General features: G+C 49.6%; 1 protein-coding gene across 8 annotated transcripts in view; it reads right to left on the bottom strand.

Annotated features, from left to right (window-relative positions):
* PALM3 (paralemmin 3) overlaps positions 1–11916 on the bottom strand; it is a 201452-nt gene extending 189536 nt beyond the window's left edge. For 2 of the 8 annotated variants that reach the window (XM_085600448.1, XM_085600449.1), the window contains exon 1: positions 11422–11482. In XM_085600448.1, coding sequence (XP_085456574.1) covers positions 11422–11467 — 46 coding nt within the window. In that variant the 5' untranslated portion in view covers positions 11468–11482. Of the gene's footprint in view, positions 1–11267; positions 11367–11421; positions 11483–11523 lie in introns of those variants that run through there. The other 6 variants (XM_085600462.1, XM_085600458.1, XM_085600452.1 and 3 more) reach the window with 5 other exon arrangements.
* Positions 11917–13574: the final 1658 nt, after the last annotated feature.

Genomic DNA, 13574 nt, shown 5'->3' with positions numbered 1-13574 from the left:
GATGAATAGATAGATGAATAGATACTCTGTGCTCGGATATGATTCTTGGAGTAAGGAGGATATGATACTTGAGGTAGGGGACTGAGGAGTTTGGTACTTGATTGCTTTTGGTGTATTTCATAGTGTTATGGGCAGTGTGAGTCATAGTGTTAAGGGAAGTGCGATTCTTGTGTTTTTCTGGACAATTCTTGGATACTTGGGGGTGCAATTCTTTGGCTATTGGACATTGTGAATCCTGGTGTGTAGGCACTGTGATTTCTAATAGTTCTGGGTGGTGTAAATGTTATGCTGCAGGGCAGTCTAGTAGATGTGCAGTGTGTTGAGAATCATAGGCTGCTGACCTGTAAGATTCATGAGGTGTCGGGGGCATCAATCTTTTGGTGTTGAGTAATCTGATTAAGGTGGTTCTTGGGGTACTGACCGAGGGGCGTCGTGAATCCCTCGCTTTACCAGCTACAGCTGGGGTAGTTTTATTATTGCCCTCTTCTGTCTGCAACTCGGCAGACAAAAGCTCCTGATTAACCCAAGAAAGATGGGTTGATAGGAAAGGGAAAGAAGGTTGGAAGGTTAAAAGGAAGTATGAGTGAAAGGCTGTATGGGTGGGAGTATGAAAGGATGTGTGGGTGGGTGGAAGGAGGAATGGGTGAAAGGATGAATGTGCAGGTGACAGCATGGCGGAAGAGTGGAAGGGTGAAAGGATGTATAGTGCATGAAAGGATGGGTGTAAGGGTAGATGGGTAAGAGGATGCATAGGTGGGTGAAAGGATGTCTGAAATGGTGGTGGATGAAAGGATGCATGGGTGGTTGAAAGGGTGGATGGGTGAAAGGATTTGTGAGTGGGAGGAAGGATGGGTGAAAGAATATGTGTGAGGAGGAAAGGGTGGTTGTTTGAAATGGATGGGTGAAAGGATGCACAGGTGAGTGAAAGGATGGGTGAAAGGCTGCATGGGTGAGTGAAAGGATGGGTTAAAGGGTAAGTGTGTGAAAGAAAGGGTGGATGGGTAAAAGGATGGGTGAAAGGGTAGATGGGTGAAAGGATGCATGGGTGAATGAAAGGATGAGTGAAAGGGTGGATGAGTTAAGGGATCAGTGAGTGAGTGAAAGTATGGGAGAAACGGTGGATGGGTGAAAGGATGCATGGGTGGATGAAAGGACCAGTGAAAAGGGGGATGGGTTAAGGGATAATTGGTTTAGTGTAAGGATGTGTGAAAGGATGGATGAGTAAAAGGGTGGATGGATGAAAGGATACATGGGTGAAAGGATGCATGGGTGGGTGAAATTATGCGTGGGTAGGTGAATGGGTGAAAAGATATGTAAGTGTGTGATTGGGTAAAAGGCTGCATTGGTTGTTGAAAGGATGCAGGGGTGGATTAACGGATACATGGGTGGAAGAATGAAAGGATGCATGGGTGGGTGAATGGGTGAAAAGATGGATGGGTGACAAGATGGGTGAAAGGATGGGTGAAAGGGTGGGTGCATGATAAGGTGAAAGACTGAATGACTGATGGAAGAATGAATCGATGACAGGATGTATAGGTGAAATAGTGGATATCAATGGGTGGATGGAAGGATAAAAAAAAGCATGGATAGATGTTTAGATTGAAGAGACAAGGGAGGTCTTAGAGAGAGGGTTGCACTCACTCGCTTTGCTTTCTTGGTTCAATCAGAGCTTTGGTTCAAAGTGGGGGGGAACTTCCTTGGAATGACTTGGTGGTTCCTGAGGAGCTGGAGATTGCCATTCTATGGGTGTTGAGAACGTTGACCCTTTGGACGTTGAATGCTATTCTTGTGGTTTAGAGGTGTAATTGTTGGGATATTAAGTGGCATGTTTCTTAGGGTGCTGGCGGTGCGATTGTTGGAGTCAGATTTTGCGATTCTTGGAGTTCTGGGAGTTGGACATTTTGAGGTGCCGGATTGTGTCCTTGATGTGATGGATGTTGATTCTTTGAATACTGGTAGTATGATATTTCGGTTACTGGGTGGGCGATTCTTCTGGGTTTGGTTCTTGGTATAGGTGGTGGTGTGATTGTTGGGGTACTGGGTAGTGTGATTCCTGAGTGGTGGTCAGTAAGGTTTCTACTCTGCAGAGCAGTGTGATTCCTTCAGTACTGTTGGTCCTAATTAAAGGGATGCTGTGCCGTATAATTCTTGGTGTGCAGGGAAGTATGCCTAATCGGATTTTGTATGGTGCATTTCTTGGAGTGCTTGGTGGTGAACATCACGGGGTGCTGTACGGTGAGGAAATTGGGGTTCTGACAACTGTGGTCCTTTGTGTGTATAGCAGTGCGATTCTTGGGGTACTGAGTGGTGTAATTTTGGCGGTGGCGGCAGGCAGTATGATTATTGGGATAATGGTTGGTGGAAGTCATGCTAGGCTTGTTTGTCTATTTGTTGGGGTGCTGAAATGTCTGATTCTTTAGCTCCTAAGGTGAGATTCTTGAGAGTGTTGGACAGTGCAGTTGATGGGGTGCACAGTGGTGTGGTCCTTGGGGTGCTGGATGTGTGACTCTTTTGCTGCTTGTAGTGTGTTAGTTAGTGGGCTGAGTTGTAAAATTTCTGGGGTTCTGGCTCATGTTCTTTCTTGTAGTGCTGGCAATATGATCTTGTGGTGTTTCTGAGGAACTTGGGTGTGTGATTTTGAGCAGCGCACCCAACATTCCATTCCAGTGAAATCTTTCAGTATCTAGGGACCCAGCCAGTTTCGTTGTCTTGTTTTTTCCTCTGTCTAAGCGCTATGAGACCTGCCGGTATATATGCGCTATACAAGATTGAATTAACAATAACAATTAACACTTTGCAGGACACTTCGGATGTGTGTAGACACTTTGCGCATGCATAATCACTTTATGGATATGGACACATTAGATATTTGTTAGCGAACAGGAGATGTTTGAGCCGTGGAGCATATTTTTGTTGGTGTAATTCCATAACCAGGACATTTAAAAGATATCACTCGACTGAATATCGAGTCTGATTACAGTGTCATATCGTATTTTCATTCAAGATGCCTTGTTACCACCTGGAGTAAGCACTGAATGCTTGCTATTGGCACCTTTGGAGAGGCAAGTTTACAAAATGAATTACTGCATCATACAAACTAAATTAAATAATCTTAAAGATGATGATTAAAAAAACGTATCTACTAAGTATACTGCCCATTGGCCTCTTACTGCCCCAGGTCTTACGGAAAAGGGCTCACAATCTACTTCTGCCTCTTTTCCTTTATATGAAAATATTGAGGGTGGCTTAAAAATAGGCCCAAACAGGTAGAGAGTGCTATAAAAAGCAACCTGACAGGAACCCAAACAAGGTGGGCAAATCAGTGGGTTGGGCAGAGACTACTACTAGACTTAACACCTAATCGTCACTTCACCTAAATAGGCTGAAACCAAACACTAAACTATACATTTTGGCAGGTCCCATAAAACTGTGACATTTTCCTGGAAGAGAAGACTCTTGGCTTTTCCATCAGAATAGCTGCCGCCCTAGTTGTGGTTTAGTGAGCTAGCTGGAGAGCGTGGGTCTGGGAGATGTGGTTTTTAATTTACATCTACTCGATTGGCTAAATTAGGTGCTATTGGGCAATCACCTTGTGACCTCATCCCTCATCACCCTTTTTTGTCCAAGATTGGGTATTTTTAGAATCAATCTATAGGCTGTTGGTAAGTTTGGGGTTTATAAAAGACCTGGACTAGATAGTACCTTGTGGTCTAGTCACCAACATGTAATATGGTAGTAAAGTAGTAGCCTTTGCATCTGACAATGTGTGAGGCCCTTGAAGAAGGTTTTAAGGAGTAAATAAACCTCAAAGGCATATTCCTAGCAGAGGCCCTCAGCTCGGTTTTCATTCACACATTCAGGATTGTTGAACTGCAAATGTGTCCATTCCCTCCTGGGGTGGGGCTGGTTTTGTTAACTAAGGCCGATTTTGTTACTGGGAGCCGATTTTGCAGCATCGTTGCAAAATCGCTCCCCAGTCACAAAATCAGTAGACCAATTACTTTCCAGTCTCCCAGGGACGAACTGGCATGACATCGTCATCACGAGGACAGTGACGCCAGTAGGCTTTAGGGCGGAAAGTGTGAGTCAGACGGACTGGATTAAGCACTATTGTCTGTCTTTCATTTCCACAATGTGGAAATGAAAGACAGACAACAGAACTGGCTGCAGGGTTGGGCTCACTCACAGAGTTGCCTTATATGACCTTAATTTTATGGGCAAAAAGCCTGATCGATTTCTGAGGAACTCATGTGAAAAAAAACTCTAAGGTAATCCATGCCACCAATTTGGTTGATTTGTATTTATATTTCCCATGTTTTACTTTATCTAGCATTACATAATAGTGTTAGCTATTTCCAAAATCCTATGTTTTTGTATCTTTTTTCATGTAGCATGTTGCTGCTGTATAGTGCATACTTTAAACTGAGTCGCCTCCCGATGTTTATAAGGCATCTATTGAGAGCTCCAGAGTTGAGGCTGAAGGCAGTGCGAGGTTCTAAAAGGTGTTCTAAAAGACCCCTCCCCTCCCATCCCTCTTTACTTGGGCACACCAACTCTGTTTCTTCAAAAAGTTTTTTGCTTATTGTACTATTTAATAGATGAAATTGAAGTTCGGTGTGATTAAATAACACTTGAACGTTCTTCAGAATTTTGTTAACTTTATTTGTTGATGTTTCCTCTACATTGTCTTTCTATTGTTGTACTGGGACCACTTTGTTCTATACTAAATGTGAGTGGGGCATTGTGTGTTTGGGCATAGTGAAGTGAGGGGGATGTGAGAAAATACATTCTGGAGAGAGCGAAAGAGGGTGCTGACGAGGAAAGAGATGTGGTGTAAGATATGCAGATGTTTGAGATGTGAAGGAAAATACGGCATACATGCTAAACAGAATGTACATATCACGCCATTGAGGCAATCTAAAGAAACTTTTACTATGCTTCAAAAGTTAACACATTTAAATATATAGTGAAAAATGTGTTGTGAAATGCACAATTTTTGCCATTTCCTTCCTACATTTTCTTGGGCTGACAATACCCCAACGCCTCCGTACAGTGGTCTGGCTTGCTCGCTGCACTACTTTTGTGCTCTCTGTAAGAATGTCTGGGGGTATGACTGGGTATCCCGGTACACCGTTTTTCCAAATGTTCTTGGGGGCAGAACCCCCCAGGCCCCTCTTGAAGTGGTCAGGCTTGCTCACTGCACTCGTTCGCTATGCACCGTCTGGGGCCTGGTCTGACAAAATTTGCCAGGGCTACTTTGAGTTCTCAGTCCAGCCCTGGATAATGCATCTAATAATCATTGACGTGCAAGTCTGTTCAATTCTTAGAGTGCCTGGCCATTTGACTTTTGAAGGCTTGGATGGTATTACTCTTGGGCTGTGTCAGAACGCCTTACAAAGAGCCATATGGCACGCAGGGTTTACTGGGACTAACTCTGGGGATTGATGCCTGTTACTCCTGATGTCCTGGGCCTGACTTAGTATGAATCCTGAGTAACTGGGCCAAATACCCCTTTTGCACTTGACTCAAGAGTCCACTACGGATCTGATTTAAAGTCAACAGTGTTCAAGCGCATAAGCGCTTGATTTATTGCAAGTTTTCCCAGGGCCGACAGGCCCGAACCAGTCTTAGCCGCTCCGGCACAAGTGAAACATTCAGAGTCTTGGACTGTGCCGCATCTTCAGGCACTCACAGTGGCTACAGCCCCAGTCAGGTGAGTCGCTTGCACGCGAACTCAGCGGCTGCACTCAGGGATGCAGGCTCTCTCCCTAGTGGTCGCAGTCCTGCAGAGATCTGCGGTTTCCTATGGCTTTCTCCTGTGGGGTAAGTGTTCACACAATCCCAATGGGGGGAAGCTACTACGATCCTGTTCTTGGTTCCATTTGGGTGACGGAGCTCCAATGGCGTGCTCACTAATCAAACAGGGTCGAACCACTTGCAGCCTTTATTGCCCCTGGTGACCTATAGCTCATTGTGCATGGGCCCAGACCCAATCAACACGGCAAAGTAATCCACAGCAGCCCTTCCTTGCATACGGGTTGCCGCACCAATGTCGCACAAGGCTTCGGCCATTATTGCACGGCAGTCTTTCACCTCCGCAGTTCCCTCTTGGCATGAGGGGTCACCACACCACTACTGCACAAGGCTTTGATCCTTCCTGCACAGCATTCTTTACTAGAGTGGCCCCTCCTGACATATGGGGTCACCGCACCACAACCACGCAAGGCTTCGGCCCTTACCGCATGGCAGTCTTTACCATTGCCATTTTCACTGCGGCCCTCTCCTGGTATAAGGGGGCTGCTGACTCAGTCCTGCACATGGGCAATGAACCGATCGGTTCAACAGCTGTCTCCTCACGCCTCGTACAGAAAGTGCACTCAACAGGGCTCCTCACTGGACCTTGCTCCCATCAATGCTGTCCTCTTCCTCACAGGACATACTGCTCTTGGCAAGCAGGTGAGTGCTGGCGCTCCAGGGCAAGTGTTCTTGGATTCCCTGGGTGATGTCCTCTCGCCCAACAGGGAGACAAGCAAGCCTTGACCCCCAGTCATGGCCACAGCCAGAAGTCGTGCAGAGCTTTCCCTCCTCCTCTGGCTTCTGGGCAGATGACAATGTCTGAGGTCTCAATCTACCCGTCTTATAGTCCATTTCCAGACACAAATGTGATTAAGGGCCTGAAGTTTTATGTTGGGTTTCTGCTTCTTTGAAGTGCAAGCTTCTCTGCCCCTTCTTCCTCCTCCTCTCGAAAAGCAAACTTTCACCGCAGGGATGTCTCCGAAGCTGATTGTCCCACATCACAGGCTATGGGAGTGACTAGAGTTCACACCTGGATGTCAGCCACAGTGAGACATGCATCAAAAGGTTAGCCCAGAGCCCCAGCCCTTCTATTTATGATTCGCTTATCAGCCCCATTTCCTTCCTGTGATGTGCAGAGTCCCCTTCCTTGTGACCTCTCACTGAGTCAAAGAGCACGCTTTGAAGCTTGCCGGGGAGGCCGGGTCCTTCCTCCCTCCACTGTGTCCCACCCAGCTTACAGGAAGGCAGCAATACACAAATCAGTCTGAGGAGGATCTCTCTACCTCCACTCCATGTTTCACCCTACAGGCCTGGGTCTCCCAGAATGGAACCTAGGGTGATTAATGTATCGTACCATCCACAGACACACATACACCCAGTGCATTTATACAGCGTACACGCACTGCACAGGACTGCATCCTCCATGAACGGTACCACTCACAGGCACACATACACCCAGCACATGCACTCATCCTGCATGCACTGCACTGCTCATGTATTGTACCACTCCCAGCTACACATACACCCAACACAAGCACTTATCTTGTACATACTGCACACTTCATGTATTGTACCACTCACAGGTACACCTACACCCAATACAAGCACGTATCCTGTACACACTGCACACTTCATGTATTGTACCACTCATAGGCACACCTACACCCAATCCAAGCACGTATCCAGTACACACTGCACACTTCATGTATTGTACCACTCACAGGCACACCTACACCCAACACAAGCACGTATCCTGTACACACTGCACACTTCATGTATTGTACCACTCACAGGCACATCTACACCCAACACAAGCACGTATCCTGTACACACTGCACACTTCATGTATTGTACCACTCATAGGCACACCTACACCCAATCCAAGCACGTATCCAGTACACACTGCACACTTCATGTATTGTACCACTCACAGGCACACCTACACCCAACACAAGCACGTATCCTGTACACACTGCACACTTCATGTATTGTACCACTCACAGGTACACCTACACCCAATACAAGCACGTATCCTGTACACACTGCACACTTCATGTATTGTACCACTCACAGGTACACCTACACCCAACACAAGCACGTATCCTGTACACACTGCACACTTCATGTATTGTACCACTCACAGGTACACCTACACCCAATACAAGCACGTATCCTGTACACACTGCACACTTCATGTATTGTACCACTCATAGGCACACCTACACCCAATCCAAGCACGTATCCAGTACACACTGCACACTTCATGTATTGTACCACTCACAGGCACACCTACACCCAACACAAGCACGTATCCTGTACACACTGCACACTTCATGTATTGTACCACTCACAGGTACACCTACACCCAATACAAGCACGTATCCTGTACACACTGCACACTTCATGTATTGTACCACTCACAGGTACACCTACACCCAACACAAGCACGTATCCTGTACACACTGCACACTTCATGTATTGTACCACTCACAGGTACACCTACACCCAACACAAGCACGTATCCTGTACACACTGCACACTTCATGTATTGTACCACTCACAGGTACACCTACACCCAACACAAGCACGTATCCTGTACACACTGCACACTTCATGTATTGTACCACTCACAGGCACATCTACACCCAACACAAGCACGTATCCTGTACACACTGCACACTTCATGTATTGTACCACTCACAGGTACACCTACACCCAACACAAGCACGTATCCTGTACACACTGCACACTTCATGTATTGTACCACTCACAGGTACACCTACACCCAACACAAGCACGTATCCTGTACACACTGCACACTTCATGTATTGTACCACTCACAGGTACACCTACACCCAACACAAGCACGTATCCTGTACACACTGCACACTTCATGTATTGTACCCCTCCCACGTACACCTACACCCAATACAAGCTCGTATCTTGTACACACTGCACACTTCATGTATTGTACCACTCACAGGTACACCTACACCCAACACAAGCACGCATCCAATTACACACTGCACACTTCATGTATTGTACCACTCACAGGTACACCTACACCCAACACAAGCACGTATCTTGTACACCCTGCACACTTCATGTATTGTACCACTCACAGGTACACCTACACCCAATACACGCACTTTTCTTGTACACACTGCACACTTCATGTATTGTACCACTCACAGGTACACCTACACCCAATACACGCACTTTTCTTGTACACACTGCACACTTCATGTATTGTACCACTCACAGGTGCACCTACACCCAATACACGCACGTATCTTGTACACACTGCACACTTCATGAATTGTACCACTCATAGGTGCACCTACACCCAATACACGCACGTATCTTGTACACACTGCACACTTCATGTATTGTACCACTCACAGGTGCACCTACACCCAATACACGCACGTATCTTGTACACACTGCACACTTCATGTATTGTACCACTCATAGGTACACCCACACTCAGCACATGCACATGCTTAACTCCTGGTGAAAGTAGTAGCTTTCCACCATTATGAGGGGAGCACTTTGGGCGTCCCTCCCAGTCCAGCAAGACCACAATCCGTGAGACAGGCCTATGTCATGGTGCACACGCATGATTCATGGCTGCCCATGACAACAAACTCAGCATTAGGGATTCAGATATCAGTAGAGTTGGGCACTCAGGGTAGGACTGCATGTCCATTACCATGGAGAGGACTTTTCCGTCCCAACAGGATGCTCGGCCTTGAATCTTTGGGGTGATAGTTCTGGAGTGGCTTCTGCAGTGGTGAGACTGTGATCCTCTGCACGCTGCTCTTTGTATATCTACAGGTGCTGGGCAGAAGGATACTTGAGCTACTGAATGGTTGGATTTTAAGGTCCTCCTTCGCCTGCTGACAGCTGCCTCCATCCTCACCTAGTGACAGCTATTTCCTTCCTCGCCTGACAGCAGAACCGCCTCTTTTTCTGCCCAGAGCTGTCCTTGCTGTCACCTACTGACATGTTCCCCTCCCTGACCTGCTGACAGCTTCCTCCCCCTCATCAGATGACCCATTCCACCCGCTGGCAGCTAACACTCTCACCTGTTGACTGCTGCCCTCTCTACATCTTGTGGCGGGAGTACCTTATCTCACTTGCTAACAGCTGACCCACTCGTCAGATTGCAGCAGCCTCTGTACCTCTACCGCAAATAACTGCTTCTGTCCCTCTCCTGCTGACAGCTGACCCCTCTCACTTGCTAATAGCTGTACACTTCCTCGACTGGTAACTACATCACTTCCTCTCCGTCAGCTAAACCTCTTCCCAGCATACAGCTGCCTCCCCCTCACCTGATGATAGCTGTGCTAGAAGTCACCTGTCGACAGCTGTACCTCTCTCACCCGCTGACAGATGTAACTCTGTGGTCTGCTGACAGCTGTACCACTCTAACCTGCTGACAGCTGTACCTCTCTCGTCTGCTGACAGCTGAATGTCTCTCGTTTGCTGACAGCTTTACCACTCTAACCTACTGACAGCAGTACCACTCTCGTCTGCTAACAGCTGTATGTCTCATCTGCCGACAGCTGTGCCTCTCTCGCCTTCTGACAGCTGTGCCTCTCTCGCCTGCTAACAGCTGCGCCTCTCTCACCTTCTAACAGCTGTGTTTCTCTCAACTGCTGACAGCTGTGTCTCTCATCTGCTGACAGCTGTGCCTCTCTCGTCTGCTGACAGCTGTGCCTCTCTCGTCTGCTAACAGCTGTATGTCTCATCTGCTGACAGCTGGGCCTCTTTCGCCTGCTGACAGCTGTGCCTCTCTCGCCTGCTGACAGCTGTGCCTCTCTCACCTGCTGACAGCTGTGTTTCTTTCATCTGCTGACAGCAGTATGTCTCTCGTCTGCTGACAGCTGTCTCTCTCACCTGCTGACATCTGTACGTCTCTCGTCTGCTGACATCTGTACGTCTCTCGTCTGCTGACAGCTATACCTCTCTCGTCTGATGACAGCTGTTTCTTCCTCCCTTGCAGACCTCACCACTGATTTATATGCAAATATGTGTTCGCCCTTCGAGGAAATTTGGATAGATGGTTCGACTGCCCTGCCCCCCCAAATTAGACCAAGCCCCAGCAGACACCCCACTGAGTGACAGCTTCAGATCCAGCAGCCCCACAGCGCACCCCAGCAGCAAAATAGGCGTTCAGGTGATCTGCAGACACCATTAAAACACCTGCCCTAGAAAAAACTCCTAACTATCGCCCAGCTCCAATCATAACACTAACCTAAAATGCAAGCCCTGATCCCCTACCCCGCACTCTTCCTGGAGGGAGTCAGCCCTTCGCTGCGCATGAGGCCCGTCACATGCCCTTCACCTTGGCAGTGCCCCCACCCGACACCCCCGCCAGACCAGCCCTTATCCTCCTGGACACAGCTCAGCCCCAAAACTCCCGCAAATGCCAGACTTTCACCCCTTGGTAGAGAACAGCCCCTCACCTTGAAGAACTCAGTCCCTCATTCCCGCGGGCAGAGAATAACCCTTAGTCCTCCTCGGAGAGTTCATTCAGTCCCTCACCTTGGCAGAGCTCAGCTCTTCTTCCTGGAGCAACACATAATCAGTTATTTTGGCAGAGCTCAGTCTCTCGCTCACCTTGGCAGAGGTCGGCCCTTCTGGGAAGAGGCAGGTACTCTCTCATTCACACATCGCCCAAGTTCACGGGTTCGGGGTAGCAGCTGCACCGCTCGCACTCACCTCCGCCCTCGATGGTGAGGGCCTGCAAAGCCATCCCCCTGGTCGGGTCGCGGTACGAGGGTGCCAATCGTGAGGTGGCACGGGTCTCCCCTCCGTTCCCGCCCTGGTCCGGGTGCTGCCCTCGCACCCCTCTGAAGCGCCTCGCTGGTTTGTGGAGCAGTGAGTAGGCGCCAGCAGAGCAGGGAAGTGTGATCACACCGGTCCCGGCGACTGCCCTGGGCCGGGATCCCTCGTCATGGGGCGGGTGCGGGTGCGGATCCGGGATGGTGTCTGGCCGGGGCTGGCAGCGCCCGCATCAGCGGAGCCCAGAAAAGCCGGTTCCACCCGTTTTGGGACGAAAAGCAGGAGTCCGTCCCGGGCGGGGTGCGCTGGGCGCGAGTTTCCGTCCGGATCGTATAGCGCCGAGGGAGGGCTCGAGGTGAGGTCCCGTGCCTCCACGGTGGAGGGGGGAGGGTGCGGGGGCCGCCGGCTCCATCCGATGAATAATTCACCACATTCCTGCATTCCCCTGGTCTCACCTTTCCCCCGGCTCCTGCAGGTGCACTCGGCCTCACCGGAACCCGCGCACCCTCACTGCGACCCCCTTCACCCTCTCTGGAGGGAACCTGACTCTTACAGAGGCAGCGTTATCCCTCACTGCGACCCCCTTCACCCTCTCTGGAGGGAACCTCACTCTCACAGAGGCAGCGTTATCCCTCACTGAGACCCCCTTCACCCTATCTGGAGCTAACCTCACAGAGGCTGCGTTATACCTCACTGCGACCCCCTTCACCCTCTCTGGAGCTAACCTCATAGAGGCTGCGTTATCCATCACTGGGACCCCCTTCACCCTCTCTGGAGGGAACCTGACTCTCACAGAGGCAGCGCTATCCCTCACTACGACCCCCTTCACCCTCTCTGGAGCTAACCTCACAGAGGCTGCGTTATCCCTCACTGAGACCCCCTTCACCCTCTATGGAGCTACCCTCACTCTCACAGAAGCTGCGTTATCCCTCACTGCGACCCCCTTCACCCTCTCTGGAGCTAACCTCACAGAGGCTGCGTTATCCCTCACTGAGACCCCCTTCACCCTCACTCTCACAGAGGCTGCGTTATCCCTCACTGCGACCCCCTTCACCCTCCCTGGAGGGAACCTCACTCTCACAGAGGCTGCGTTATCCCTCACTGCGACCCCCTTCACCCTCTCTGGAGGGAACCTCACTCTCACAGAGGCAGAGTTATCCCTCACAGTAGCCGTGTTCACCCTCACTGTGACCACATTCACCCACACACTACGATCCTGTTCCCCCTCACCACGATCACTAACACTGGAGCTGCACTCACCGCCGCTGTAACTGCCTTCCAACTCACTGCGAGCACGCCCACCCTCACTGGAACTGCATACGCCCTCACTTCACACCCTCACCCTCAATGCAACCACATTAATCCTTCAGCGCAGCTGCATACCTACTCACTGTGTGCGCTGAACGTCTGAACTCCCTTTCAACCACACGTATCTGCACCGCAACCGCAATCACCCTCATTAGAACCACATGTATCCACACTGCAACCGCAATCACTCTCACTGGAACCACACGTGTCCACACTGCAACCGCAATCACCCTCACTGGAACCACGCGTATGCTCACTGCAACCGCATTCACCCTCATTAGAACCACATGTATCGACACTGCAACCGCAATCACCCTCACTGGAACCACACGTATCCGCACTGCAATTGCAACCGCAATCACCCTCACTGGAACCACAAATGTCCGCACTGCAACCACCCGTAATCACCCTCACTAGAACCACACCTATGCTCACTGCAACCGCAATCACCCTCACTGGAACCACATGTATCCGCACCGCAACCGCAATCACCCTCATTAGAACCACACGTGTCCACACTGCAACAGCAATCACCTCACTGGAACCACACGTATCCCCACCGCAAACGCAATCACCCTCACTGGAACCATACGTATCCACACCGCAACCGCAATCACCCTCACTGGAACTACACGTGTCCGCACTGCAACCACCCGTAATCACCCTCACTGTAACCACAC

The sequence above is a fragment of the Triturus cristatus genome, chromosome 4_2 (genome assembly GCF_964204655.1).
Source record: "Triturus cristatus chromosome 4_2, aTriCri1.1, whole genome shotgun sequence".
NCBI lineage: Eukaryota > Metazoa > Chordata > Amphibia > Caudata > Salamandridae > Triturus > Triturus cristatus.
The sequence above is the reverse complement of the archived record's forward strand: the minus strand, read 5'-3'. Positions and strand labels throughout refer to the sequence as shown.